We start from the raw sequence: 27,460 nt of genomic DNA, 5'->3' as shown, positions 1-27,460 counted from the left end.
TTGCAGCATGCACTTATCACAGGTCTGTTCTTTCCACTGCCCTTGTAATGTTCTTGATGGATTTGGTAATGCTCCGTGTACCTTTACTGCATGTCATATTAGCTTTTGCTCATTCCACTTTGATGTCGGTAAGTGTTGGATTGATCCGATATGAGATTCTCTACTAATACTAATGCAGTATTTGGGGGATCTTGCTGGGCAGTTGCTTATTGCCAGTCCAGCACCCTGGAATTTCTGCATTGCAGTGTCCTTCCTGACTTCTATTTCTGATTAACTGATTTCTCAGAGGTCCACGGTCATAGAAACCAGGTTTTCTTGCAACAATATTTTAGCTCTTGCTGCTTTTGAGTGAAATAAGTGGAACAGATAACCGCTGAAGAAGCAGAGCTTGCTGTTGTTGGATCTGTATTAATGTATTAGCTTTTGCCTCACTGTCACAAGCAGCATCTTTACTTTAGGAGGCTTTAATATACTGTTTTAATATAGATATATATACACACACACTTTTATATAATGATAGATACTTTTTAGTATTTATATATACTATTCCTTGTGGCCTGCGCTGTTACATCTTTCAGAAAAGTGATACTGATTTAATGTTCTGTATGAAGTTAAAGACAAATGTCTCAGATAAAAAAAAAATCAACTTACAAAAGGAATAGTATAACCCACCATAGACATCTGAATATGGAAGAAGTTGTTTTCCTCTGGATAGAAACAGGGCAGGTAGCTTCTCTGTATTTATAGTCGGAGCAATCTTTTAAAAAGATTAAGTGCAATTGCAGGTTAATCACTGATAAGGTTATAACGAAAGTAAAAACAAATAAGCAGGTTTGAGGATTAGCCTCGGGTCTAGAAAGAAATTGCAGGATAAATGGAAAGCCCAGTTAAATGGTGTTTAATTAGAAAGCTTGAAATAAAATTAAGCACTTTAACCTTGAAACCTGGATACCTTAACCAGCAGGACATGCTCTTAATTCTGGGAACAGTCTGTAAACCACTTTTTCTGCCTATATATATTTTTTCCGTTGTGTAGATCTGCTTTGAGTGATGGTTGCAACTAAATCCCCCTGAATCCCTTTTACCTGCCTCTAAAATGGAGCTAATACAAGTCTGGTTTTCTCTGCCCTGAGCATATAGCTCCTTTTATGTGCAGTAACGGTCCCACTGGAGTTAACACCCTGAAAAAAAAGCCAGACCACCATTTGGGAAGGGGTCACGTAGAGGTACACAAGCTGGCGGGTGCCCATGTCAGCATTTATTAACAGCAGCTTGGGCTTAGCTTGGGCTGGATGACATTTTTCCTTTTCTCATTCTTTCCTTGTTTACCCATTCTTATTCCGGGACGAAACTTTCCAGCTTTGGCACGTGCCCTAGGGTGAATGTCTTAGGGAGATCTGAGCAATATCCAGCGAGTTGGGTTTGAGTCATCTGAAGAGTAAAGCCTAGATACTTACCTTACTTCATGCATTTTCTTCTGCTTTTAGAAGTCACTTCATGCATGAGAAGAGCTGGAAGTCACACAGTTAAAGTCCAAAACCTGTTTTCTTGGATAAATTGGAAGGGATTTGAGGGAAGTGTGAACAACCGGAGAAGTGAGATAAATCAGGTTGTGGGGATGCTATGGGGCGGCCGGAGGACATCCCTGCCAGCTCTGGGCTGTGACATCCCGGGGACGGCATGGCTCAATGTGCTTCACACATTTTGCAGGTACTTGCGTTGCAAGCTTGAGCTCACCGGGATGGCCAGTGCTCCCCTTCCAGCTTTAACTGTTTGGAAATGGTGGGCTGGGTCTGCCTCTGTGCAGCAGGACCGTTGCCGCAGCACCCATGTGAACATCCTTTTACATTCTGGAACCTCCCATATGTCCCAGCCTGTGGGTATCCCCATGGATAGTTCAAATTCACCCCAGGGTGAGCATCACATGGACCATGCCATGCTGCTCTGTCTTAGCAATAACTGGAGGAATGAAGACCAGCCAGACTAGTTACTCATTCTAGATAAGAGGCTCTTTTGTGCTGCAGAAATACCAATATCACGTGAAAATCTCTCTGCTGCCATGGTTACTAGCCGCCGTCACAGCCGCCAGCAAGACGGGATTCGTAGCATTGACAGGGCTTCTGGGGTCCCCTTCGCAAGGGGGAACTCCAGCTGTAAAACCGATGCTATGCCCCAAAAAGGGGGGGAGATGTCTGCGAGGGCTGCAGGGAACCCTCCCCAGCGTGAGCTGGCCACATCTGGCATTACGATGATCAGAGGTTATTGTGTACAGTGTCTGCCCTGTCGCTGGGCATTAGGGTCTGGGTTTTATAAATTCCTCACTAATAACCTGAAATATCATTAAAAAAGTGAGAAAACGGTGCTGCGGCCTGGGCGGGCAGACATCAGCTCTGCCCCCTTTCCTGTTTTTCTGGCATTTAGGAACTACTTGACCTCTTGGCGCTCTTGCTTTTTACAGTAAAGCGCTTCTCATTAAAGTGCTTTCCTGAACACTAATTAGGGCGGTTTTCCTTTTGTAAATTAGCCTGATACGATCTGTGTGTCTTGGCAGACACCCTCCAGAGCAGGAACCAAGGTCTTTGTGTTTGATTGCTGTTTATTTTGCAAATCTCCCTGGTTTTACTGTTCTTGGCTGCCTTCTAGAAAGTGCTCGCAGGTGGAGGTTAATGGCAGGGAAATGGGGCTTTCCAGCTTGCCTACCTCAAGAAACAGAAGAGTTTTGGGTGCTACAGGGGCCTTCCAGCTAATGCGGGTCTATAGGGTGGTGTGGGCACACAGGAGCACTTTCCTCCGAGCTCCTTCCCATCCCATCCCAGCATCCTCACGCAGTGTTCAGTGGAGGAGCGGGTCTGCAAGGAAAGGTATTGCCTGAGCCAACCTTTTAACGGGTGACGGAAAAAAATAAATCCAATTAACACACTTATTCTGGGCAATTAAACCACTTCTTTTGCCTATAGCCAGTGCTCAGAGCAGCAGACCCAAGCGACCCCAAACCCATCTAAATCTGGATGTCTGCAGAGGGAGGAAAGTCTACCTGTCTGCCAATGCTACCAAATAGGTTGTGTCAGCAATTTACTGGGGACCAATGGTGCTCAGGAGGGGACGGACTTTAATCAGCTCTCATTTTCCTAATGCACTGGCAGATGGGAGTGGAGGGGACATCGTTTTCTCCGTCTCCAGTCACGGATGGGGCAGAGCCACCAGAGGTTTTTTGCGGGCTGAGAAATTCAGTGGTGAAGGTGACGCTGGGTGCGGGAAGCCATCCTCTGCCTTCGCTCACTGGGGAAGCTGGCAGCGAGCAGAGCATCCCTGGAGGGATCCTGCCACCCTGGCTCTGCATCAGCCCCTGGGACCCCTCTGGGACTGGGCACAGTTACAGACCATCTCTACAAAAGCATTTACTGGTCCTTAACAAGGGAAGAGGAGAACTGCTGGGAGGCTTCACCTAGGGACCCCTGAGATTTGGGGCGGAGTTGACAAAGCCCCTGACGAAAAGGCAACTATTTTCCAGTGCCAACGTGCCAGCAGCGTGGCACCATGTATGGAAAAGCACGGTGAAGCATCCCACCCCAGAAAGCTGCTGCCAGCATCATCCACGCCAGCCCAGCTTGCTCCCAGGGTCCTAGGGAGGCTTGCAGCGGGGGTCCATACGGGCCATATCCAGAGCTCGGCACCCCTTCCCGGGCTGCATTGAGCCATGCATGCACTGTGTGCACTGGCGGGACTGTCGGTGCAGGGCTGGAGGAAGGGGAACAGCAAGAAGAGCGGGACACAGGCTGTGGAGAGCATCCCTGCTTGCGGCGAGGAGGGTGATCGCCGCAGCCTCAGGGGGTGTTTCTGCCGACCTGCGGGTGCCATGCAGAGACTGGCCCATGGAGGAGGATGCTTCCGAAAAATGTGCCTGAGACCAGGGTTGGCCTGGCCGGGCCTGCAGGTGAGACCGGTGGGCTGGGGGGTGAGCAGAGTCTGCATCAAAAGTGAAGGCTGGGGATGAAAACCAGCAAAATACCTCTGGATTGGAGTAGTTTTCGTGACACGTGCCCGGATGTTTGCACACAGGCTCTGTGTTTTTTCTGCCGCTGTTTCCCAAGGGGTTAATTAAGCAGCACGTTTTGTCTGGTGGGATGAAGATGAAGGTAGCTGAATAGAGACGTGTAAGCCCCAGAGAGCCCCGGTCCCACCTCGCCTGGGACGCTGAGCACCCCAGCCATGCCTCAGTCCCACCTCACGTACTATTTCTTTCTCCATCTCATCCTTATTTTTCCAGCCGACACCCCTCTAGGATCCCCAAATGGACCTGAAAGCCCAGGAAGGTTTGCATGAAAAAAAAGCAGCGAGCTGGCAATTATTCCATGTCAGTCTGTATAAACCCTCCTGCCTGTGCTGCCAGATTTTCCTTAATGTCTCCTTGTTTTTCCTGTTGTGAGTGATTGCTCAAGGGATCTCCTGGCAGAGAGGACTCGGGTTCACTCTTCACATCCCGCTCATCTCTAAGGCATATGCATGAAAATAGGGGTGTGGGTCCGCTCCTCTTCATAAAGACAAATTAAATCTGCTCACGCAATGCCGGGTGCAGGCGGCAGAGCCGAAGCGTGTGGCTGTTTAATATTCATTGGCCGTAGAAGTAAAAGTTTTCTTTTCTCAAATAGCTTTGCACAGCACTGCGCTGCTCCGTTTTCCCCAAACCTTAGTGGGAGGCTGAAATTTAATGTTTCCTTTGATTGTCTCCCTAACTTGCACTGGCTTAACAGAGAAGCAGAAGACCCTCGTTGGGTGCAAAACCTGCTGTGAGGATGATCCTGGCATTTTATTTGCAGTTTTCGATTCTGTGGTCTGCTGCAGTAGAATGATGTCTTTGAAGCACCAGCATGGGAACAAGAAATTTTGCTTTTATTTTGAAACAGCATGAGTTTCTATGGTAGTTGTGCATCTATTTGTGTGTTATGTTTTAAGAGGAAAAAATAGTTTTCTCTGTAATAATTTGGCAGGTAGAGTCATGGATTTCTTTGGCGATTCTTCCTATTAATTAATTCTTCACCATCTCAGGTACATTTTAGAAGAAAAAAAATGAGAATTTGGTCCCAGTTAAGTTCACAATAATTAAATCACCTTGAAATACGTTTCAGTAAGTTAAACCAGAAAGACCTCAGCCTTTTCCCCTGTTAAGTGGGAAGCCACAATAATACGGGGCAGGCTGGCATGCTCGGGCTCGGGGAAGATAACAGTGGGAAGGAGATTGCCCAGCAGCGCACAGAGATGGTGGGAGCATCCCTGCGGTGCCGGGGAAACGAGGGACTCGGATGCAAACGGGCGCCTGGACACGGCTGAGCCGGCACATCCCGAGGCTGTGGCCAAGGGGCTCTGCCGATGCCCACCCGGGAGCTGGCGCAGGCACCACTGCTGCAGGGCTCCGAGCCGCATCGCCGGTGTGAACACAGGGACATCCATTATACATAACGGGTGTCAATAATGCATGGGAGGATAATGTTTCTGTCCTGCTGGAGGACTTTGGTGCAAAAGAGCAGACGGAGAAGTGGTGGTACAGCATCCCGTGCACGCTGGCGCTGAGACATGGTGGGACAAGTGGAGCGGCTGGACCGTGCCCACTGAACATCCCTAGGGCACGTTAAAATCTATAGGTGACACAGAGTGTTCCGAGGACCTGGAGGCGGCAGCACCAGTGTGGCTGTATCCGTGCCGGGGTGAACTCACAGTGGGATTTTGCAGACAGTTCGATATCGAGCAGTCAAAGCCTGTTAGCGAGAAGGCTATTTAATTCCATCAGAGAATATCCCACCTCGTTTGCATATTAATCTCTTTGTTGGGTGCAGCTTTCGCGTTGCAGTCAGGATGCAGCTGAGGCCGTCTCATGGATTAACTGCCATCACAGTATTTTCCTTTACATGGGTGCATTTACTTTATGGCCATAGGGGTAATTCCTTCTTCCCTGTAGAGGCTCTTGCTGATTTACTTGTGCCCATGCCTGAACTAGCTGGGTATTATTAGTGAGCCCTGCATTCCTCCAGCCCCCGCCAGCATGGCATGGCCACTTACATCAGCCCCAAAAGTCTATTCCCTAAATTATTCAGAATTACTCCTTTTGCCTTATTTCTTCTCCAAAGACAAGCACACTTTGGAGGGTACTAAAAATAAATGGTTTTGCGGAGAACTGAATGTATTTTTTAAAGGAGATGGCTCCCATCACTTTTGCCTGTGCAGAGGAAAGCCTAACCCTGCCTTTGCACACGCTGCTACCGGTGTCACCCAGCCAGGGTAAGGGGCTCGGTGGCACCACAGGGGCTTGGCTTCAAGGAGAAAATGAGTGGTAGAAGTAACAAAACTCTGAAAAAAAATCCCAGTTACCCACCTGCAGCTTCTATCTTCATACTTTTTTTTTTTAATGAAAAAGAATTGCAAAAAGCACCCAAGGTCCTGAGCGGAGGGTCCCAAGGACGCCCCATAAGCACTGGCTGGGGGATGGCCGGTGGGCTCCTGCCAGACCAGGAGCTCCAGGACCTCCTGCTTGGGATGCAGTGATCTTTCCAGTACAGCCTTAATTTTTATTTGCTGGATAAAATGTCCTGGATGATATTTACTTGGTGTCAAGCTCCCTCCTTGCTGGGTCTGCTCAAACCAGCATGGGCATCCCTCAGCTGACAGAGTAGTTTTAGCTTCGTCCAGGACGTGCTTATTCTTAGCCTTGTTTCTAAGAAGTGCTTTGTAAGCAGGAGCCCGTATTGGTTAATGCCATGAAACATTAATGACTTAGCAGGTGAGCTGCGGTCCTCCCGCAGAGCAGCTCACAGCTCCCCAGCAGCCAGCGTGGTGCAGGATGAGCCCGGCAGCGCTTTGCTTAGGGGAGGCACAAGCATTAAAGCCAAACCCAAGTCGTACCTGAAGCCAGCTGAAAGATATGATGAAGAGAAAAGGTAGGTAAAAGGGAGACTCGGAGGCTGAGGTTTTGGTTAGATGGCTCTGCAACACAGTCCGGTGTAGGAAATTTGGAGGGGTGGAAAAGCTGCCCATCTGATGGCTGCTGTATCTTGCACGGCACTCTCCTGACTGCGGGTGAGTTACAGTGTGTGTTGCAGAGTTTTTTTCTCTACCTGAATAGAGCAAGTTGAAAAAGATGTCGCTTTTGTCATTTGCTTAATATAAAAGAGATTTGCATGGGGGGACACAGGCAGAGCCGAGCCGCCACGTGCAGCAACTCTCAGCCGGACCGACCAGCTCCTCAGCTCTGGACCGGCCGGCTCCTCGGCTCCGGACAGGCTCCGTGCTGCCCTGGGCTGCTCTCTACCACCCTGGCAGCCCAAACCTGGCATAACCAGCTCACGGGGTTTGGCCGGGGGGGCTGAGACCAGCCGCTGCCGAGCCCCCTGCCACCATCCAAAGCTGCTGCCGTGGCCAGCAGCAGCCTGATGCGTCCCAAGGCAGCGATCCTTGCAACACCCCTCCCCAGCTCCCACTCTCCACCCATCAACGCAAGCCTATCTCAAGGATCGGAGCCTCCGGGGTGAATTAATTCACATGGTGAACTTTAAAACGAGTATTACATTTCTCAGGAGCTTGCTAAGACTTAATTAAAACTCCTATCTTTGCACAAAACGGCAATGTAGGAATGCAGGGGGTTAGTTCCTGCTTTGGTAAGTGTTTCATGTTGGCTTGGCAAACTGTGCCTCAGCAACGCCGAGAAATCCCCTCACCTCCTCAAGGAGGAGCGAAATGAGAATAATGAGCTAGGTTATAATTAATCGTGCTCTGGGGACACGTTCTCATGACGCCTGGTGCTTCTGGTGGGAGTTTTCTACGGGGAGCATCCCAATATACAAGAGGCTTCAGGTATGCTCCTGCCTGCATTCCTGGACTAGGTTATCAGGTTGCTCAAAGGGAAGGGAGGGGGAGTTAAATTTTTGCTGGGATTTGGGGGATTTTTTAGCTGTCTTACAGATGTAGGTTAAATATTTGCTTGGGGCAGAACAAATGCCTAATGCAAAAGGCCTCGCTCAGCAATGTGTTTTGATTGCTGGAGCTTCCCTTCATCCAAGTAAAAGGCGAATTAACCTGCCTGACTTAACAGCGATGCTTTTCGGCTACAGAAAAGTCTGGGCTAAAAGCAAAGAGCCAAACCCACGCCAGGGTCACCGTCCCCCAGCAGCTGCAGGCCAGTGCCGCCAGTACTGTCTGCGGAGGGCAGCTGTGTTTTAGCGCTGATGGTCGTCAATATATCGACCCTTCCCACTACCTGCTGGGTGCTCGCAGGAGGGTGCCGTTGGCGGCGAGCCCTGCCGGTTGCTGCCTTTTCTCTGCCTGCCTGCAAAGCAGCATTTCTAAAAATACCTTCAGCGATGTCGTCAGCCGGTGCTTGCTCAGGTCACAGAGACGTGACATCCAAGAAAATGAGGACCGGAGCATTGCTGGGGGAGCAGGCTGAGATTATCCCAGCCAGCATCGGTGAATCCCTGTGGAAAGCGGGGTATGAGCAGGGTACCCGCTGCCTGCACGGGCTCCCGTGCTGCCCCTCGGCCCCCCAGCCCATCTGGCAGCAAGCGGGCATCCCCTGGGATTTACGGCACTCCCTTGAGCTAAATACCATTGCGGCCAAGGGAAATGGAGCTTGGCCGCCAGCGTGCATCCAACCCTGAATAACCCCACTTCTGGATCCCTGGAGATCCTGTCCCTGGTGTGCTGAGGCTGCTGGAAAGCCGTGCCATCCTCACTGAAAAGCAGCCCCACAGCTCGAAGTGGTGGGTTTTTTAATGCTCACAGGTGACTATTTGAATATGGCTGTTGGCACAAAACCCCTTCTGCATCTCAAATTTTGCTCCATGCTTATTCATTAAGTTATTTTTCTAAACTGGGGAATTCACGCATATGCCTGGTTAATTTAGACTTATTTGTTGTAACTGATACAACTTACGTGCATTGCATAATTGCAATACCGTTAAAAACCTGAAGCATTCAAAAGCCAGGAAATTACTTAGCAGTTACAGTCATTTACATAAACATTTATTTTACCCTTACAGCTTGTAAATGAAGTCAGTGTGATGATAGGGCATTACAGTTGCTATCGGAAAGTAGAAAGTAACTTTATGTGTGTCAATATTATCACCAAACCAGTCAAAGGAGCTGCACAGATAATAGGGTATTTATGCAAATCAGCACAACTGCTTAGGTCTTCTACGGGTGTATATATATGTACATATATATGTGTGGCTATAGATGCGCACACATATATCCATCCACGCTGAGGGCTCTGTGCTGGGAACCCCAATAAACCTCAGCTGAAGCAAAGGGGAGGCATTGCATTGCAGGGGCTGGGAGGTTTTTGCTGGGTTTGTTTCTGCTGCGCTGGTGGCAGGGGGAAGGCAGCTGCAGCGCAGAGGGGGAGGCAGCGGCCGGGCCAGGGTGGCATTTGCTTCTCAGGGACAAGGTGCTGCGCCAGGGGCATGGGGACATGGAGGTGACCAGCCTCCTTTCCCTGGGATGAGTGGCTGGAGCGGCTTGTGTCCCATCCCACGCTGGCGGTGACTCCCCATCACCCCCCATCCGTGGGGCTGGCTCGTAGCAGGGGATGGGGTGGCGCATGGGGGGTCTCTGAGGATGCCCAAGAGGGAGATGCCAGGATGGGAGGACAAGGCCGAATCCTGCTTCAAACCCGGCCAGGAGCGAGCAAAAGGCTGGGATTGAGCGTGGCAGGGTGGGAGGTGACGGACCCCTGGTCCAAGGGGAGCCCACCTCGCCGGCGGGCAGAGCCTTCTCCTTCCCAGCCCTGCAGGGCTGGCACCAAACCCGCACCATCTCCCAAGGGACCCCCACCCCCGCATCCCCAAAGCCGCACAGGACCCGCGCACCCCACAGGTCAGCCCGACATCAGGCGTGCGGACGTGAGACGTCGGCATGGGGCATCCGCCGCCACGGATGCCAAGTTCAGTTTTGGTGTGGGAAATATCTGGTACTGCCAGTTAATTACCATGAACAAGTCCTGAGTAACTTGTGTCACCCAAACCAGCCATTAACATAATGATGGTGTGCGCAATACAGACAGGGAGATACAAATCACACCCTAAAAATGCGTATAAATTATATTTAAAGCAGAATTTTTTATTGCCTTTCTGACACCAGGGCCTTTGGAGAGGTCTCGGGGCACGCCGTGCTGTTTTCCTCACGGCCGCGGGGTAGAAACAGGTTGTTTTCCCTGTGAAATCTGGGTCCCCGGGCCCCGGCGAGCCTGGGGTGCCAGTTGGCATCGGTGCCGGCGGATGCACCGGTGTTTAGGTGGGGACGTGGCAGAAGGCGAGGGCACGGTTCGTCACCTCTGGTCCTCCGCACGAGGGTCACCGGCACCGCCATCACCTTTCGGGTGGTTCCGGTGGCTCCGTCCCCATCGTTCCCTGGGAAAAAGTGCCGCAGCCGCAGCCGCGCTGCGCTTCGGTGCTGGGGGGGGCAGGAACGCCCCAGTGAGCCACGCCGGCAGGGGTGTGCGAGCAGGATGGGGGTACACCGGGGGTCCCCGAAGAGCACCGGGACAGGGGTGGGAAGGGCCAGGGAAACACCGGCGGTACCGGGGACACACCGGGAGCCCCCCGGGGCTCTGACAAGGGGGGGTCAGGGGAGCACCGGGGCTCCCCTGAGCTCCCCGGGGCTCCGGCAAGAGGGGCTGGGGCTGCAGCGGGGGCGCAGCGGGAGCTCCCCGGGACCGGGCCGGGGCGGGGAGGAGAATGGGGAGCCCCGCCTCCGCCGCCCGTCGGGGGGTTTCGAGGGTTTCCACGGCAACGAGAGCGGGGCGGAGCTCGCCGTTTCCGTTATCGAAGTGCCCGGGAGGGCGGGCCCGGGGCCGGGGCTGGCGTCGGCTGCCCTGCCGCTCCGCGCCCGGTGAGTGGCCCCGTGGGGGCGGCAGCGGCACCGCCGGGGGGGGCCGGGAGAAGGGAGCCGGGCTGGACCGGACCGGACCGGACCGGACCGGGGCTGCCTTTGTCTGAGGGGGCTGGGGAGCGCCTGGCACGGAGCACCCGGGGCGGCGGCGAGAGTACGGTTTCCCGTTAGCCTGTAGCGGGCGGCAGCACCGGCACCGGCACCGGCGGAGCAGAGCGGGGCGTTGCCGGGCCTTTGCGCACCGGCACCGGGGCGGGGGGCGCGGGGCGGGGCTGCGCCTCCCGCGCACCGGGACCGGCACCAGCACCGGCACCGGGACCGGCACCAGCACCGGCACCGGGACCACCCTGCCCGCCTGGAACCCGCCGCCCCCCCCCCCCGGGCCGCCGGTTGGGAGAACAAGGGGCGGCGGGCGGGGCGGTGCCGGGGCTCCGCGCCCCCCGTCCCCCGCCGAGGCGGCCCCGGTGCCGGGGCAGCGGGGGCTGCGCGGCCCGGGCAGGGCGCTGCTCCGGGCTGCCCGCGGTCCTGGAGTTAATAAAGCAAGAACTAACCCCCAGCTCGCGGTTAGGAGGAGCCTGGAAAGGCTTCAGGAATGAGTAAATTAATTACAGACCCGGTTTATGTCACATCCGCCGGCAGCCCGGAGGGAGCCTGGGGCTTTCGGCACCCCCGGCCCCGGGAGTGAAATCGGGATTGATGCAACTTTCTGTGGGATTCGGGACTCGGGGACGGGGTTGCCGTCGTGGTTTGTTCCAGAACGGCCTCCGGGGCTTTCACGGCTGGAAACTGAGGCCAGGCTGAGCTGTCTGTCCTTGCACTTATCCGCAGAGGTATCGCGGCGCTCGGGACCCCCGTGCCATGATCACAGCCCGCAAAACCTGGGATCTGGGAGCCGTACCCTCGGCGAGAGCTGCCTGGAAGACGAAGGACCTTTCCCCGGACGGTGAGTACGGCGGCGGCTCGTCCTCTTCCCTTGGGGCTCAGCCTGCTGCGCTCACGCCCTTGCTCACGCCTGGGGAAGGAGAGGCCGGGAACAGGCCAGCCTGCATTTTTTACATTTCTTTCCGGATGAAGCTCGGGATTTGAGAAATGGAGACTCGGAAGCGGGCATGAAGCGGTAGGCAGCCGGGGGGGTGAGCAGAGAGGGCTGCCTCCACCTCCCTTCTGGCCCTTCCGAGCAGGAAGCTTAGGGAGAAAGGTTCAAATTTAACATGTGAGAAAGAAAACGGAGCGATACACATGGCAGGGAAGACGCAGGGCCCTCGCTTCTCCCCGGCCTCAGCTCCTTGGAAGGGCTCCTTATCTCGCCCCGGTGCACAGACCCCGTAGGTGAGTTTAGTCGAGGGCTTTTCTCTGCGGCGGCTGAGCTGTTTTGCAGGCGGGCGGGCAACTGCTTGCCCCAACCTGCAGCCACTTGTCGGGAAACAGCCCTTCCCACCTCTCTCTTCGGTGGTGCTGGATGGGTTTTGGCAAAGGGGGAGGCTGAACCCCGCCGTTTGGGCTTTTTTTGCTGTTGGTTTCAGTGTTCGCCATCCCTATGTGCTGGCAGCCGCTTATCTAGGTGCTGCTTCTTCCCTGGCATTCGGGCCAGTCCAGCCTAACGCTGATCGGCATCAAAGCCTCCGAAAACGGAGTTTTTCAGCGCTTCCTCTGCTCGGCGGCTGCCACCGCCCGTGCTGGGATGGGGAACTCATCGCCTCTTATCTGGGCATCCGCCAGCGCTTTGGAAACACTCGATTTTCACGGCGCGCGCAAAATGTTATGGCTAATTACAGGCTGGGAAGAAGTCCAGAGCGATGGACTGATTTCATCAGGGCACATCTCCCTCCACATGCTGCTTCCACCTCAGGCCCAAGCGCCTCCGGATGATTTTAGGGCAAAAAAAAACCCCTGCATTAGTGGGGTTTTATTTGTTGGTTGTTGATTTTTTTTCCTGCCTGCCAGAGAAGCCATTTGGCTGCCTGCAGTGGTGGCAGTGCTTGTGGCAGGTGGATGGGGAGGGGGCACAGGGTCCCCAAGCAGATCCCATTGGGATGTAGCCCTCGCCAGCTGCTTTTCCCGTAGCAGAGGAGGACACAGCCACAGGAAAAAGGTCCTTGAGATGCTGTTTTCCTTCTGTGTGGCTCAGAAGGACAAGGAACTGCTGTCCTGTCTGCTTTCGGGTTTGACTGCATGACAAATAAAGGAAATATTTGGGGGCAGTGGAGGAAGGTGATGCCGGCAGGGTCCGTCCGTCTGGTTTCGGTGATGCAAGCCGGCTTTGGCAGCTTTTTCGAGATAGGATCGTGGGAAGTGGAGTGGCTTGGCGAGGGGCAGGCGTGGGATGTCCCCAGCAGGGGGACAGATCTGGTCCTGCAGAGGACAGACGGATGCTACACCTTGAATTCTCATTACTAGTCATTGGCAACCAGTCTCCACCCCCTGAAGGGCTAATTTTTCTAATTAACTTAATTAACATTTTTAATAAAACTCGTGCACAGTCTCTTCCGCACCAGTGCGGTGGCAGCGGTGGCAGGGAGGAGGAAGTGGGGTTGCTGAGCGAGGCCGAAGGCTGTGTCCATCCTGGGGTCTCGGGTTGATCCAGTGATGCTTTTTGCCCCATTTCAGGCTGTGGGCAGGACACACTCATCACCGGGAGCGGAGCGGGCGCCTCTCCCCAGGTTCCTCTGCTGCCTAAGCTTGTTCACCATAAAATCCTCCGTGTGAGCTGGCCGGACGCTACGAACTCCCACAGGCTCTGCCTGGCTCTCCAGGTGAGGAGCACTGAGCTGGCCATGGCTTGGGTGGGGAGGGCGTTTTTGGGGTGGTGGGAAGCATCCTGCTGGGCCATCTTGCGGTGGGAGCTGGCTGGTCCCCCCCATCACCGCAGCCCCAGTGCTGCATGCCTCGAGCAGAGCGCAGAGCTGCTGCCTGGGTGGGGAGGGAAGAGCATTTCCAGGAAGTTGGAAGGCGTCAAAAAATGCCAGGAAACAGCCCGGAATAGTATTTTCTCGGTCACTTCTAGGTCAGGTAGGCAGGAGAGCTCAAGGCAGAAGGGTGATAAGAAAATGCGGTGCTGTGAGATGGTGTTTGCCAGCAGGATGGAGGAGGAGGAGGAAGGCTTCCATGGCCAGGGACAGTGTCAGGACGCCATGTACTGCTGTGGCTGCCACCAGTTCATTCTGGGCTTCAGGCAAATCATTTAAATTCCCCTTCTTTGAAAAGAAGGAAAGCACCTTCTTATCTCACACCAGCCTTGATGCATTCCCTCCGGCGAAACCCTCCCGGAGTCTCAAACGTAGAGGCACCACAGACACGCAGCTTCTCCAGGAGGCTGCTACCATCACCTCCTTCCAAATTGCTCTCAGAAATTTGGCATGTACAGAGTATTCACCCCTCTGCTGGGGTGAGACAGGTTTCCCCAGCATCGCTGATCCGCAGGTCGATGCCACAGGCTCTGAAATAAGATATAAGTAAGAAAAGGCGCTTTTGAGTGAGGCAGGGAGCAATTCTGCAAGCTCAGCCGATCGGCAGCGCAGCTTTCTGAAAGCATCCATGCCGTAACGCTTTTTTAAATGGTGATTAAAAAAAGCATCTATTTTTTTTCCCTGCAAGCCAGTGATAGATGCGATAGATACAGAAATTTGGGACCTTCTCTATATTCCTTTCCCTCCTTCCAGATTTCTTCTCTGTTTTTTTCAGAGCTGTGCTCCATCCCACAGGGCATGGCATTACCTGCGCCATGGCTCGCCAGCGAGCAACTTCACATTCAACCTTGCCTGCAAGCCAGGGTCTTTTATTTTAAGGCTATAGAGAGAAAAATAGGTGAAATTCAGTATAACTGAATTTCAAGCTGAGGGAAGGAGGTGTTTCTGGGGAGAACTAAAAGCAAGGTGATAAATTCATCACGGCAGCTTCCCGACACTAAAATCCCTTGGAGGGAGGGTTTCCCCCCTGGTATCCCCCCGCTGTCCAGTCCTCTGCGACCTCCTCCCTGCCTGCTTCTCCTGGCCAGCTCGGTGAAATGCCGGCTGCCGGCACTGTGTCCACAACAATGTGCGCGTTTGATGCATCTCAGCTCTCCGTCCTGTTTCTTCTCGCGGACACAGGCCCTGCAGGAGGCGGCGGGTGAGCGGAGCGGGGAGAGCCGGCGCCAGGCCCCAACACTGGCCACGGAGGAGCCACTGGCGTCCCCCCGTGAGCCGGCAGCTGCCAGGCCGGTGCAGGCAGCCTCCACCATGAACCTGGAGAAAGCAGGTAAGGGGAAGCTGGGATACAGCGGCGGGTGCTCAGGAGGAGGGATGCGATGGGATGGGCACCTGGTGCTGCTGGCAGGTACCGGGGGGACCTCTCCTCTTTCGGGGTGCACATAGACACACGGCTGCGCTCACCAGGGGGGGATCGGGTCTCGGTAGAAATCAAACACCAGCCAGCTGTCGGATGATGCCAGGTGACCGATGAATTATTTAACTGGGTGAACAGAGCAGGTGAGTGTCCGCAAACCCACCGCTCTTTTCTCCCTCTTAAGGAAAACGTAACATTTGTGGAAACGCTTGCAGCATGCGTGGCTGTGCCAGGGCTGGTGAATCCCCATGGTTTCCCATCTTTCTCCATCAGGACTGAATTGTCCAGGCTTGTCAGGGCACATCCCGGGAGCTGCTCCCCATGTGGTCCCTGGCTGCATCCCCGAGGAGCTCCTGGTGCGGGGTGGCTGGTGGGAAGAGGCAGGGATGCAGGAGGAAGGGAGTCTGTGTGGCAATGGTAACGGGGCAGAGCCGTGGAAATGGCCACCTTTCCAAACGGGTTTCAAAGCATTTTGGAAAACAGGAGGGTGTGCGTGCCGTGCTCAGACCCCACATTGCCACCAGCTTGTCTGCCTGGTGGTAGATGTAATGCAGGTCTGGCCGGCACCTCCTCTCACAAGGATGCTCTTGCAGGAGGAAGGTGTTGGAGCAAGGAGGAGCACGTTATCTGTGCGGGATCACTCCTGCCCGACAGTTTTACTTGCAGCCGGGTGTTGTGGCTTTGAACCCAGCTCTGCAGAAGCCTTTGGTCCCAGCCCGGGATTAGCCTGGATGATGTGTGCAGACACATGGTGTTTCCACAGGAGCCCTGGTGCCTCCTGTAATCTTGTCTTATCCCTACACGCTCCCCAAGGGGCAAGAGCTGGCGTTCCTGTTAACTTTAGGAGTTTTGGGGTGGGTTTTGTGTGTGCTGGGTTTAAAGGGAACATCACAGGCACCTGCCTGAGCTCAGCTGAGCTTTCAGCATGGAAAAAAAGAAAAGCCACCGCCCGTCAGTGCTCTTTCAGGGTATCCAGCCCAAGGCAGGGAGACAAAATCCGGCGATCGCTTCTGCAGACATTGCCAGATAAGTCCCACAGCACATAGTCGACAGCGGAGCCATGGTTTGGTCCCAGCATTCCATTTTTTGCCCCCTCTGCTGGCTCTTTATCTCCTTTTAGAGGTAGAAAGTCTGATTCGCAGACAAAAAAAGTCTTGTTTCTTGTATTCAGGATGTTTCCCATAAAGCAGGCAGCATCTGCCCACAGGCAGCAAAGCGACTCCCAGCATCACCTCCTGCCTTTAAAACCTCAAGTTTCTGGTGGCAGCGGATGAAATCCATGGCAGACAGGGAAGGGTGCCGGGCAGCCGGGATCCTGGCCACCGGTTCGCCCGCTGCTGTGCCTCATCCCCACGTTGGGAATGAGTCAGGCCAGCTCATTTCTTCTCGGGAACTACCAAGTCATTTAGGGGTTCATTTGGTAGGCTCTGATGTACAGCCAGGTTGGCTTCTGTCAGCACCGGTGGCTCTATTAACACACAGAAAACGATGTTTAAAATAATACTAGGAAGGTTAGAAAGCCAAACGCACAAGGATTAGGCAATACGGCCATTCAAGGTACCCATATAATTTTAATTTGGCTTCCATTATATTTGTGTGTAACGATGCAGTCTTTAATAACACGATCGCATACTGGTTTCCACCGGCACCTGCTCATTCAGAAAAAACGATGCCGGGATGAATCAGAGCGCCGTGGCGAAGGCGGTTGTTATCTGAGTGAGGTGGCAGCAGCTCGGTGCGTGATGGGGCTGGGTCCTGGCGCGGTGCTGTAGGCAGGTGCTCTGTCTTACGGCCTGGGATGCTGGCATCGGCAGATCCCTTTGGCTCCCACCCCGCCACAGGGGCTCGCCCGGCCGGCCGTGGTCAGTACCGTGGCGCTCAGGATGCAGCTCTTGGCACATCACTGCTCTCCGTGGGACTTCTGCAAGTCTCGCTTCCCACCGTTCCATCTCCACCACATCCCCTGGGGACTCTTCCCATAGCTGGCATCTCGTTCCCCAGCGAGGTGGCTGGATCCTGACCAGCTTCATCCTTCCTCCCACTGCAGGAGGGAGGCTCTGCAGTGGGAAACGTGCCAGCCTGCCAGCGGCCCGACCCTTCCCGGTGATCCAGAAGGTGATGGCCTCCATGGCGCATCTGCAGGAGGAGAAGCTGCAGCTGCAGGAGGAGCTGCTGGGGCTGCAGGAGAAGCTCGCTGCCCGGGAGAGCGACGAGCTCTCCCGCTCTCTCCAGCTGCAAGGCCAGGTACAGTGGGCACAGGGGGACACGAGGGGGTCTGTCAGGGTCTCCAACTTCAGGCTGCGGCTTGGCCGGAGCACCGTGGCTCGCAGTTAGTGAGGACCATGCTTGGAAAGAGCATACGACCTCCCTCACGGAGCATCATCTCCGCTCAGGTGCATAGGGATGATCGGGGAGCTGGGTGCTCCTGAGTACCATGGCCGTCCCACCAGCTTTGGCTGTGCCTCCCTCGGGATGCTCACAGCCCCCCGATTGGCATGACGGTGACACCGCAATAATGCCGGCGAAGGCGTGTGGCTCCTTGGACATGACGCGGCCAGGAGGGCTTTGGGCATCGGGGTCAGAGCCCCGCGGCAGTCATCCATCCATCCACCCAGCGCAGGGCCGCCACTGCTGGATAAGCTCGTTAGACTAACCCAGCAGATTAATTTTAGTGACTTTTGAGAGTCAGGAGGTGGAAAGTGAATGTGAGGGCACAGAGCTGTCTGCCAAAGGGCAGAGCATTTTGGCCACCGCCACCAGAACCCCCCCAAAAGCCATCTCCTGCGCCAGTGTGGCTGCATCCTCGGCACGAGGACCTGGGTCGTCCCAGGGAGATTGAAATTCCGGCTGCTCGTAAAGGGATTTGCATGTGGCTGTTGTGGAAGCTGTTACAGTCAGGTTCTGCTTGTTCCACTGGTGTCAAAAAGGTGGAGGTAATTGTCCTGCATTTGGTTGGCATACTCTGCATGACACAAGCGTGAGCGCTAGCAGGATCCGGCCCTGCACCAGCCAGTTCGGCAGCAAGCGCAGCCAACGCCGGCCAGAGCGAAGCACTGACCCAGACTTCCAAAGCTCAGGGATGGCCGGGCCACGGCTCGAGCCAGATCCGGCTGCCAAGGAGTCCCTGTCACCTCCAGAGAGCAGGATGCAGCTGGAGGTGCCCGAGCAGGTAGGGGATAGAGGTGTATTGGCATTTTCGGGTGCCGCTGGCACGGGGAGCGGTGGGCAGGCTCCGGCGTGCGTGTTGGCCAGCTGGGGTGGCAGCTTCCCCGCAACAAGCCGTGACTTGGTCTTCTTGGTCCCTCCCCTCTTTTAAAAATACTTAAAAAAAAAAAAACCCTTAATAATCTACCTTACTGAATACGGAAATGGGATTTTCCCACTCAAGAGCGAGGCCGGTGTGTTCGGCACGCACTCGGCCCCCCAGCCGGAGCCAGGGAGCCCCACTGTGGAGGGAGGGGGGTTCCCGATGCCGGCAGGGAGCAGCTGCCTTCCCCAGATCATGGCCATAAGCGCGCGGAGCTCGCCTGCGGAGCCCCCGGCCGTGCCCTGCCGAGCGCGCGGGGCCACGCAGGACGTGCTCGCCCGCCGTGCTGCCGTGTCCGTAAGGGTGCGGCTTAATAACTTATCGTCATTAATTATGGCACCATGTCAGCACATCTGCATTTGTTATTAATCAGCAGTTCCTAAATTATGGTCCATGGAGACCCGGTTGCTTAGAAAAAGCTGGTTATTTGGATGGGGAAATAGCCTGCCGCATCCGGGTGAGGGGTTTGGCGGCACGGCGGCTTCCCGGCGTGGGGAAACTGGGAACTGAGCTGGGATCTGGGGGACGGTGGTGAAGCGTGCAGCCAGGTCCGCCTCTCTCCAGGGTAAGTTTTGGGGAAGCAGCGATACTCGCCCAGTGGCCATCGGTTTTTGGGCACAGGGCCGAGGGACAGAGCAGGCAGGCAAACCCCATAAAAACACAGCGCACAAGACCACTGGCTTTGCTAAGCACTCGCTGCCACTGTTATTTTGAATAACTGCATATTTTTTTGAGGGCCTCACTGGTCCCTGCACAAAAAATTGGAGGATTTATGAGATCCACCTGGTTTTGCAGGGAGGATGGCCTGGTCCCCATGGGATGGGCAGATGCCCAGGCAGGAGTGGCTGGGGAGCATCCTCCCCTTGGACTCAGACACGTGGACTTCTCAAAGAGCTCCTGCTCCCTCTTTCTCCCAAGATAACTTTCCTAGAAAGAAAAATAGAGAAGGCAAAGCAAAGCTGTGTTGCAAGGGCAGGACGAGGTGCTCCTGGCTCTTTAAACACAGTTATGGATAGGTTTGTTTTTTTCCTTCTCCAAAGACGATGCTTTTTTTTTTTTTTTTAATAATGGTTTCTGCTAATGCTCAACATGGACAAATTATAGCCACGGTCGAACAAGGTCGAAGCAAGGCTTTCATTAACGCTCATTTTAATCAGCTCATGTGAATCAGGCGCTCAGAGCGAGGTGGAAAATTAAGGCATAACAAATGTGCGAGCCAGACTGGACGTTGGTGGCCGGGGTGGCACCACGAGGTCTCCTCCAAAAGCTGCTGAGATGCCTCCTGGTTAACCTTGCCTGTGTTGACAGGTTGAAACTCTGAAGGCGAAGCTCCTGGAGCAGGCACAGGAGATCAGCCGGCTGCGCTCGGAGCTGGTGAGCTGCCACCGGGCTTGGGCTGAGCCAACCTTGCCCCAAGGGACGCCGGAGCTGTGGCTCCCTGAGGAGGAAGGGGGCAGGCAGGGAAGGGGTAGAAGGATTAAAACCTCCCCAGGGTCATGGTTTGGACCCTGCGAGCCGCGACGGAGCCATTGAGACGAAAGTTTGCGGGAGTTTCTGTCCAACGCAATATCACAACCGGTATCTGTGGGGTGTAGCTGGCAAAGGCCCCCCCGACGCTGTCGCCCTGCGGTGGGAAGCGAAAGCCCCCCCTGGGTACAGCGGGGGCTCTCTGAGGGCAGGATGGGGGCTCCCTGGGCACAGCGGGGAGTCTCTGACGTGGTAGGCTGGGGGTTCCTCTGGTGCCGCAGGCTGGGGGTCCCTGAGTGTGGCAGACCAGGGGCTCCCCGGGGGCAGCAGCCGGAGGCTCGTTGATGCAGCAGGCTGGGGGGGTCCCCAGTGTGGCAGGTGGGGGCTCCCCTGGGTGCAGAGGGCTGGGGGCTCCCTGGGGTGCAGCAGGCTGGCGCTCCCCGACATAGCAGGCTGGGGGTCCCCTGATGCTGCAGGCAGGGGCTCCCCGGGCTGCAGCAGGCTTCCATCCCCTCCCATCGGCAGGGTGGCACGGATGCGGAGAAGCACCGGGACCTGCTGGCGGCCGAGAACGAGCGCTTGCGGCAGGAGATGAAGGCGTGCGAGGGGGAGCTGCGGGAGCTGCGGCGGCAGCAGCAGGCACCGTGCCGGGACTGTGCCCACCTCCAGGTGAGTCACCGGCGGTGGCGGCGGTGGTGGCAGGTTGATGGGTACCCGTGGGTGACGCGGCCTCGGCTGTGCTGTTTCGGGGCCAGGAGAACGCCGGGCTGCAGGAGCGGCTGTCCCAGCTGCAGCGGGAGGCGGAGGAGATGCGGGCCAAGCTGGCGGAGCTGGACCTGGAGGTGCAGCAGAAGACGAACCGCTTGGCCGAGGTGGAGCTGCGGCTCAAGGACTCCCTGGCCGAGAGAGCCGAGGAGGAGGAGCGGCTCAGCCGGCGGCTGCGGGACAGCCAGGAGACTATTGCCAGCCTCAAGTCCCAGCCCCAGCAGATAAAGGTGAGCACCATGGGGCTCTCCATCTCTCCTGGAGGGGCAGGGGGAGCTGAGCTGGGTGCCTAGCGGTGCCCAGCAGGTGCCTTGCAAGTGCCACCCATCCCACTTCCCTGACCACATCAGCGCAGCATCGTGATTTTGTAAATCAACCCCCTCGGGCCAACACCGGCTCCATCCTGGGTGCTGCTTTCCCAGTACACCCCATCTATGGGTGCTTTTCCTCCCAGTACATCATCAAGACAGTGGAGGTGGAGTCAGCCAAGGCAAAACAAGCCCTGTGCGAGAGCCAGTCCCGAAACCAGTACCTGCAGGAGCAGGTGGGGATGCAGAGGCAGGTGCTGAAGGAGATGGAGCAGCAGCTGCAGAGTTCCCAAAAGACGGCGGCTCAGCTCCGAGCTCAGGTCTGAGTGCAACGGGTGTAAATCAGAAATCGCCACGGCAGTTCTTGTCTGCGTGGTGCTCGCCGGGTGATGTGGCGTGGCAGCAGGTGGTCACCAGCTTGGTGATACCCCCCCTTGCTCCTCTCCCAGATCATGATGTACGAGGCCGAGCTGGAGCGAGCCCACGGGCAGATGCTGGAGGAGATGCAGGCGATGGAGGAGGAGAAGAACCGCGCCATTGAAGAGGCGTTTTCCCGCGCCCAAGTGGAGATGAAGGCGGTGCACGAAAACCTGGCGGGTGAGGAGAGGGCGGGGGACTCGCAGGGTCACCTGGCCGGTGCTGGGGGGCTGTGCTACCTGCCCCTCACCCTGCCTCGTGCCTGCAGGCGTCCGGACCAACCTGCTGACGCTGCAGCCGGCACTGCGCACCCTCACCCACGACTACAACAGCCTGAAGCGTCAGGTCCGCGATTTCCCCCTGCTCCTCCAGGAGACCCTGCGGAGCGCCAGGGCCGAGGTGAGCCCCTTGGGACCGCTACCCCGGCTCCCCGCTGTGTGGGGTGGGGATGCTGTGAAGGTCGTTGAGCCGCTGCTCTCCGTCCGCCCCCCCAGATCGGCCAGGCCATCGAGGAGGTGCACAGCACCAACCGGGAGCTGCTGCGCAAGTACCGGCGGGAGCTGCAGCTCCGCAAGAAGTGTCACAACGAGCTGGTGCGGCTGAAAGGTGCGTGAGGAGGGTGGCGGGTCCCATCACGGGAGAGTATGTCCCCGAGGGGGAGGGCAGGAGGGACAGGGGAGCATCACGCTGCTGCACCCCAGCACCATGACTTGGGTGCTCCGCATCCCCATGAGATGCTTGGGTCGGTGATGGGATGCTTTGGTCAGCAGCAAGCTGGCAGCATTCAGCCCACCCGGTGTTTGACGGTGACCGAGGGTGGCAGCAGGATGTGCTGGGGCTGACACCGTCCCTGCATCCCCCCCTCCCCCCTCCAAGGAAACATCCGTGTTTTTGGGCGAGTCCGCCCCATCACAAAGGAGGATGGCGAGGGCCCGGAGGCGGCCAACGCGCTGACCTTCGACGCCGATGATGATGCCGTCCTGCACCTCCTGCACAAGGGGAAGCAGGTGTCCTTCGAGCTGGATAAGGTCTTCCCCCCACAAGCATCCCAGGAGGAGGTGGGTTCTGCCATCCACGCTGCTGCGTGAAGGGGGGATGCAGCCACCTTCTCCTGACGCTCCCCGGTCCACCCCCCCTCCCCCCCAGGTGTTTCAGGAGGTTCAAGCCCTGGTCACCTCCTGCATCGACGGCTACAACGTCTGCATCTTCGCCTACGGGCAGACGGGGGCAGGAAAAACCTACACGATGGAGGTGAGTTTGCCTGGCTTTGCTTCCCTCTTCTTCCTTGGCTTCCCATTCTGTGGTGCCCAGTCTTGGCACCCTCCCCTAACCAGGCTGGCGGCCAGCTCTGACCCAGGGTGCACCAGCGATGGTCACTGCTGCTCTCGAGGGGTTTGTGCAGCTCTCCGCAACACCGCCCTGGGCTTTGCTCCTGCTCAGGAAAAAAAATGCAGAATAAAATCCCAGAGGGTGTTTTCTCCCACCCCCCATTAATCATCCCAATCCATCAGGGAACTGCAGCCAACCCAGGAATCAACCAGCGAGCCCTGCAGCTCCTCTTCTCCGAGGTGCGGAGCAAGGCAGCCGACTGGGACTACGCCATCAGCGTCAGCGCCGCTGAAATCTACAATGAGGCGCTCAGGTACAGGGAAGGGGGGAAAAACTTTCTGGTGGGGCGAGCGGAGCTGCTGGGGAGCTGGCATCGGTGGGCATCACCCCATGCTGCTCTCCTCCCCGTCCTACCAGCCCTGCCCTGGCTGCGCAGCTTGTTCCCAGGGCCTTGGGCGCTTGATTTGGCTGTGCAAGGATTTATTTTTAATTATTTTTTCAGTGCACATCGCCCTTGCAAAGCACCCTCCCTCAAGGTCCATTACTTATACAGGCTCCCAGCCCTGCCATCGCTCCTGCTTCCCTGGCCCTGATGCAGCGGCTGGGGCATCCCCCTCTCATCCCTGCCCCTGCTCCCCCGGATGTTATATTTAGAAATAACTGACTGGGAGCTGGAAGCATGAGAAATATTTTCCTCCCCTGCCCAACCACAGGCAGGAGGGGGTGGGATGAGGCTGCAAGCGCATCCGTGTGGATAATGGGGACTGGGAATGGCAATAAAGAGCAGGGATGGGAGCGTGGTCCAAGTTGGATGGGAGCGTGGTCCGAGTTGGGTGGGAGCGGGCACATGGGCAGCCGGAGAGCCAAGGCCTACAAATAGGATGTGCAGCATCCCCGGGAGGATACGGCTGCTCTGGCAGCCTTGGCACACAGCCCTGAGCCGTGGTGGGGATGCCGTGCCAGAGGGGAGCCAGCTCCCGTCATCCCCCCGGCGTGGGGATGGTGACAGGTACCCCTTTGCCCAGGGACTTGCTGGGGAAGGAGCCACAGGAGAAGCTGGAGATCAAGCTGTGCCCCGATGGCAGTGGGCAGCTCTACGTGCCTGGGCTGACCGAGTTCAGGGTGCAGAGCGTGGAGGACATCAACAAGGTGCAGGGAGATGGGGGGGCGGTGGGAGCAGGAGGGTGGCGTGATGAACTGGGGGAGGGGGGGAGTGTTGCTGGTGTGACCCCCCGATTCGGGAGCATTTCTGAAGTACCGGGGAGCGACAGAGACCAAAATAGGTCCCTGGGTGCGATGTAACGGTCACTGTCCCATGGGGTGAGCCACAGGGGGTTAAAAATAAAAGTGTGGGGCCCCAGCGGCTCCCAGGGGATTAGTGGGATGCCGGCTGTCACCGCAGTGCCCTGCCTGTCACCCTCTGCCTTCGGTGTGTCACCCAGGCTGAGACCTGACAGCAGTCATCACCCCAGTGGACCAGCACCTCACTGGAGGGCTGTAGCTCAGGTTACAGTCCCGGGGGTCCCCGGGTCATGGCGGGGGTCGTGGTGGGTTTGGGGCAGGCTGGCCTCACCCCCCACCTCCCTGGGCTCCCCCAGGTCTTTGAGTTCGGCCACGTCAACCGGGCGACGGAGTGCACCAACCTGAACGAGCACAGCTCCCGCTCCCACGCCCTCCTCATCGTCACCGTCCGCGGCCTTGACCGCAGCACGGGGCTCCGCACCACAGGTGGGTGCCCGACGGCAAGCCCCTCACCGGGGCGTCTGGGCCGCGGCATCCCCAGGGGGACGCAGGGTCGGGCGCTGACGCCAGCCGGGGCGGGGGTTTGGCTGTGTGTCCCTAGGGAAGCTGAACCTGGTGGACCTGGCGGGATCGGAGCGGGTCGGGCGGTCGGGCGCAGAGGGCAGCCGGCTCCGCGAGGCACAGCACATCAACAAGTCCCTCTCGGCGCTGGGTGACGTCATTTACGCCCTGCGCTCCCGGCAAGGCCACGTGCCCTTCCGCAACTCCAAGCTGACCTACCTGCTGCAGGACTCCCTCAGCGGCGACAGCAAGACCCTCATGATGGTGCAGGTAGGGGCTGGGCACCCGGTGCCTGTCGGCATCCCCGCGGCTGGTCGGCACTGGTTTTGGGGTGGGTTTGGTCCCTGCTCACCCCTGTGCTGGGGAGGGGGATGGTGGAGGCAGGAGCTGGGCTGGGACCAGGGGACTGGGCTTGCCGATGGGGACATCCTCCAGTCTGCACCCGCGGTGCCAGGGGCAGCTCTGTCCCCGTCTCTGCACCCCAGACAAGGCGGAGGGATGGGGGGATGAACTGGGAGGTCCGCAACCCTGCCCTCCCTGCCTGCACACAGGTGCTGTCCCTATGGGCAAGGTGTCCTTGCACGTTGGCATCTCCCCATCCCCTCTTGCTGGGAGGATTTTATGCTCTGGCAGCTCTTCCATCCCTGCCCTGTGACCCCCCCCGCCGAGTGCCTGTCCCTGCACCGAGCCCCCTCGGGGTGCCTGAGCCCCTGCCACCTGCTGCGGCTTTTTCCGGCTGTCCCTCGCGCCAGGGCAGTTGGTGACGGGATCCAGCTGGCTCAGACGCTGGCCCGGGCATGGATGGAGGGAGCTATCCTGGGAGCGGCGGGTTAATAATAGCATCTCGCCGGCCCAGCGTGTTTGCCGGAGCGGGGGAGCCCTGGGGGTGCAGGCAGGCGGCAGGGTGACTTTCTGCCTGCTCCTGCCTGACCGCAGGTCTCCCCCGCTGAGAAAAACACCAGCGAGACACTGTGCTCCCTGAAGTTCGCCGAGAGGGTTCGCTCGGTGGAGCTGGGTCCCGTCTCCCGCAAGGCTGAGCTGGCCTCCTGGCCCAGCCAGGAGCAGCTGGAGGTAACCGAGGGGCCGCCGGTGCCCTTCCTCTTCCCCGTCACCCCAGGGCGTCCCCCTGTTTTGCCCCTACATGTGGTTCCCAGGGCTGTTTGCTGTTGAGTGTCCCCTGGAGACACCTCCATTGGGGAGCATCAGCCGGTGGGATGCAGGCTGTCCCCAAGCAGCGGCATCCAACCGATGCTGCCACCTTGCTTCTTCCAAGCCCTGTTTTGCAGCAACCCTGTGGGACCCCCAGAGCGTATTTGGGCATCCCTACCTAGGCAGGCACAATCTGCCCGTGAGCCCATCCCCATTCCTTCCCTCTGGGGACTGGCATGGGCTGACCCTGGGGCCATGCCCCGTCTCCCCCCAGGGTGACTCGCCGGGGACCGCGGCACCCTCTGGCCGGGGCCATGCATCCCCCAGCCCGGGGCAGCTCTCCGGCCGTGCCGCCTCCATCCGCAGGAAGCTCCAGACCTCAGGTGGGTGGTGGGGCACCGTGGTCCCACTCTGCACTCCGTCTGCCTGGCCGGGGTCCCTCCATCAGAGGAGGCTCCCGCCGCCAGCCTTGTCCCAGCCAAACACTGGCAGGCAAAGCCTGTGTGGGGGAGCTAGTTGATTTGTAATCACCTCATTAACTAATGGCTAATTAGCCATCGGGAGCTTGGTAAGCACTTTCCCAAGAGCACCCTTGGGGGCAGCTCGGGGTGTGCAGGGGGGGCGATGGTGCAGGGCAGTGGCAGTGACCTTGGGCTGAACTTCTCTCCCCTTCGATTTCAGCCTGAATTAGGGGCAGCCAGGGCTGCCAGGTGAGTGCCTGCGGCCGGGAGCCGGTGGAGGGCTCTGCTTCGGCCCCGCTTCCCGGGCAGGGCAGGGGTGTGCTGGGCAGTGCCGCTCGCGGGGATGCTCATGGGAATGCTTGCGGTACCAGCTCAACGCAGCACCTGCTGAAATGCCACCGGATGGGACTGGGGCAGCAATGGCCCTGTCCCCTGCCCGGTGTGACCCACATGTGTCTCCATCCCCAGGGAAGCTGAGGCCGGTCCCCGTGTGACAAGTGCCAGCCCTGGCACCAAACCCACTGCAGGAACCAGCCCCTCATGGTGCTACCAAGAGCTGGCTGCTGGAAGACATGAAGGCTTCTGTGCCATACCCTTGCCCACCAGGACCCACGACCAGAGGGTGATGGCACCTCTCACCATGAGCAGCATGGGGCTGAGCTCTCCCAGCAGCCAGACCCCTCTCTTAGCGGGGGGGCGGGCAGTGGTGCTGGGCAGGGATCTGCCCCCTCAGACGCTCAGCTCTGACTTGTTTTTGCTGGACAGCTGTTCTTAGCCAGAGCGGGGAACTGCTGGGTGCTCCCTCCGTCTTTCCAGCTTTAACAACAGTCAAGGTATCTGTCTGGAGGGGACTCGGAGCCAGGCGAACCCCTGGACATGTCTCTGCTATCGCCATGGGGCCAGCCTGGCCGCAGCTCCCCCAAGACTGCATCCAGACTAGCTGCCTGATGTCTTTCGGAGCAGTGCTTCCTCCATTTTAAGCCAGAAAAAATAAAATCCCAGCAGCTCCTTTCCCTGTAGGTTTCTCAAGCCCTGTTGTTGCATGAAGGCACACCAGTGCCGTGCATGAGCCGAGCTGCCATTCATCATGGTGCCAGTGCTGCCAGGGCCCCGCACCGGCTGCCCTGGCACAGAGGGAGAAGGGTCGCAGGGCTGCCTGTGTTACACAGCACCAGGGTGGATTTAGCAGTCTCGAATGAAGCTATTGTAAAGTTATTTACCAGTTGTCTTGTCAAGAGAGATCACAGTGTGGTCGA

General features: G+C 57.2%; 1 protein-coding gene across 4 annotated transcripts; it reads left to right on the top strand.

Moving 5' to 3' along the window:
- The first annotated feature begins 6,805 nt into the window (after positions 1 to 6,805).
- On the top strand, positions 6,806 to 27,196 carry KIFC3 (kinesin family member C3). Of its 4 annotated transcripts, none has more exons than XM_075040579.1 (21): positions 6,806 to 6,929; positions 11,704 to 11,818; positions 13,483 to 13,628; positions 14,964 to 15,111; positions 17,246 to 17,442; positions 19,814 to 19,879; positions 20,498 to 20,641; positions 20,728 to 20,967; positions 21,192 to 21,365; positions 21,495 to 21,642; positions 21,731 to 21,861; positions 21,957 to 22,068; positions 22,339 to 22,520; positions 22,609 to 22,713; positions 22,974 to 23,104; positions 23,817 to 23,940; positions 24,390 to 24,519; positions 24,635 to 24,864; positions 25,531 to 25,665; positions 26,018 to 26,126; positions 26,673 to 27,196. In XM_075040579.1, exons 2-21 carry the CDS (start codon positions 11,734 to 11,736, stop codon positions 26,696 to 26,698), a joined length of 2,763 nt encoding a protein of 920 aa, XP_074896680.1. In that variant the 5' UTR covers positions 6,806 to 6,929; positions 11,704 to 11,733; the 3' UTR covers positions 26,699 to 27,196. The 4 variants fall into 4 exon arrangements, with proteins under 4 accessions (XP_074896680.1, XP_074896682.1, XP_074896678.1 ...); XM_075040581.1 differs by lacking the exon at positions 6,806 to 6,929 and adding an exon at positions 7,824 to 7,842; XM_075040577.1 differs by lacking the exon at positions 6,806 to 6,929 and adding an exon at positions 10,829 to 10,875.
- The last annotated feature ends 264 nt before the right edge of the window (positions 27,197 to 27,460 follow it).

The sequence above is a fragment of the Buteo buteo genome, chromosome 11, assembly GCF_964188355.1.
Source record: "Buteo buteo chromosome 11, bButBut1.hap1.1, whole genome shotgun sequence".
NCBI lineage: Eukaryota > Metazoa > Chordata > Aves > Accipitriformes > Accipitridae > Buteo > Buteo buteo.
The sequence above is the reverse complement of the archived record's forward strand: the minus strand, read 5'-3'. Positions and strand labels throughout refer to the sequence as shown.

Excerpts from the sequence above, each read along its gene's own strand:
- KIFC3 (XM_075040579.1), top strand. The coding sequence starts at position 11,734 with ATGATCACAGCCCGCAAAACCTGGGATCTGGGAGCCGTACCCTCGGCG. Across the intron at positions 22,069-22,338 it reads CGAGCTGGTGCGGCTGAAAG|GAAACATCCGTGTTTTTGGG; the intron begins GTGCGTGAGGAG and ends CCCCCCTCCAAG. Across the intron at positions 23,941-24,389 it reads GCGTGGAGGACATCAACAAG|GTCTTTGAGTTCGGCCACGT; the intron begins GTGCAGGGAGAT and ends GGGCTCCCCCAG.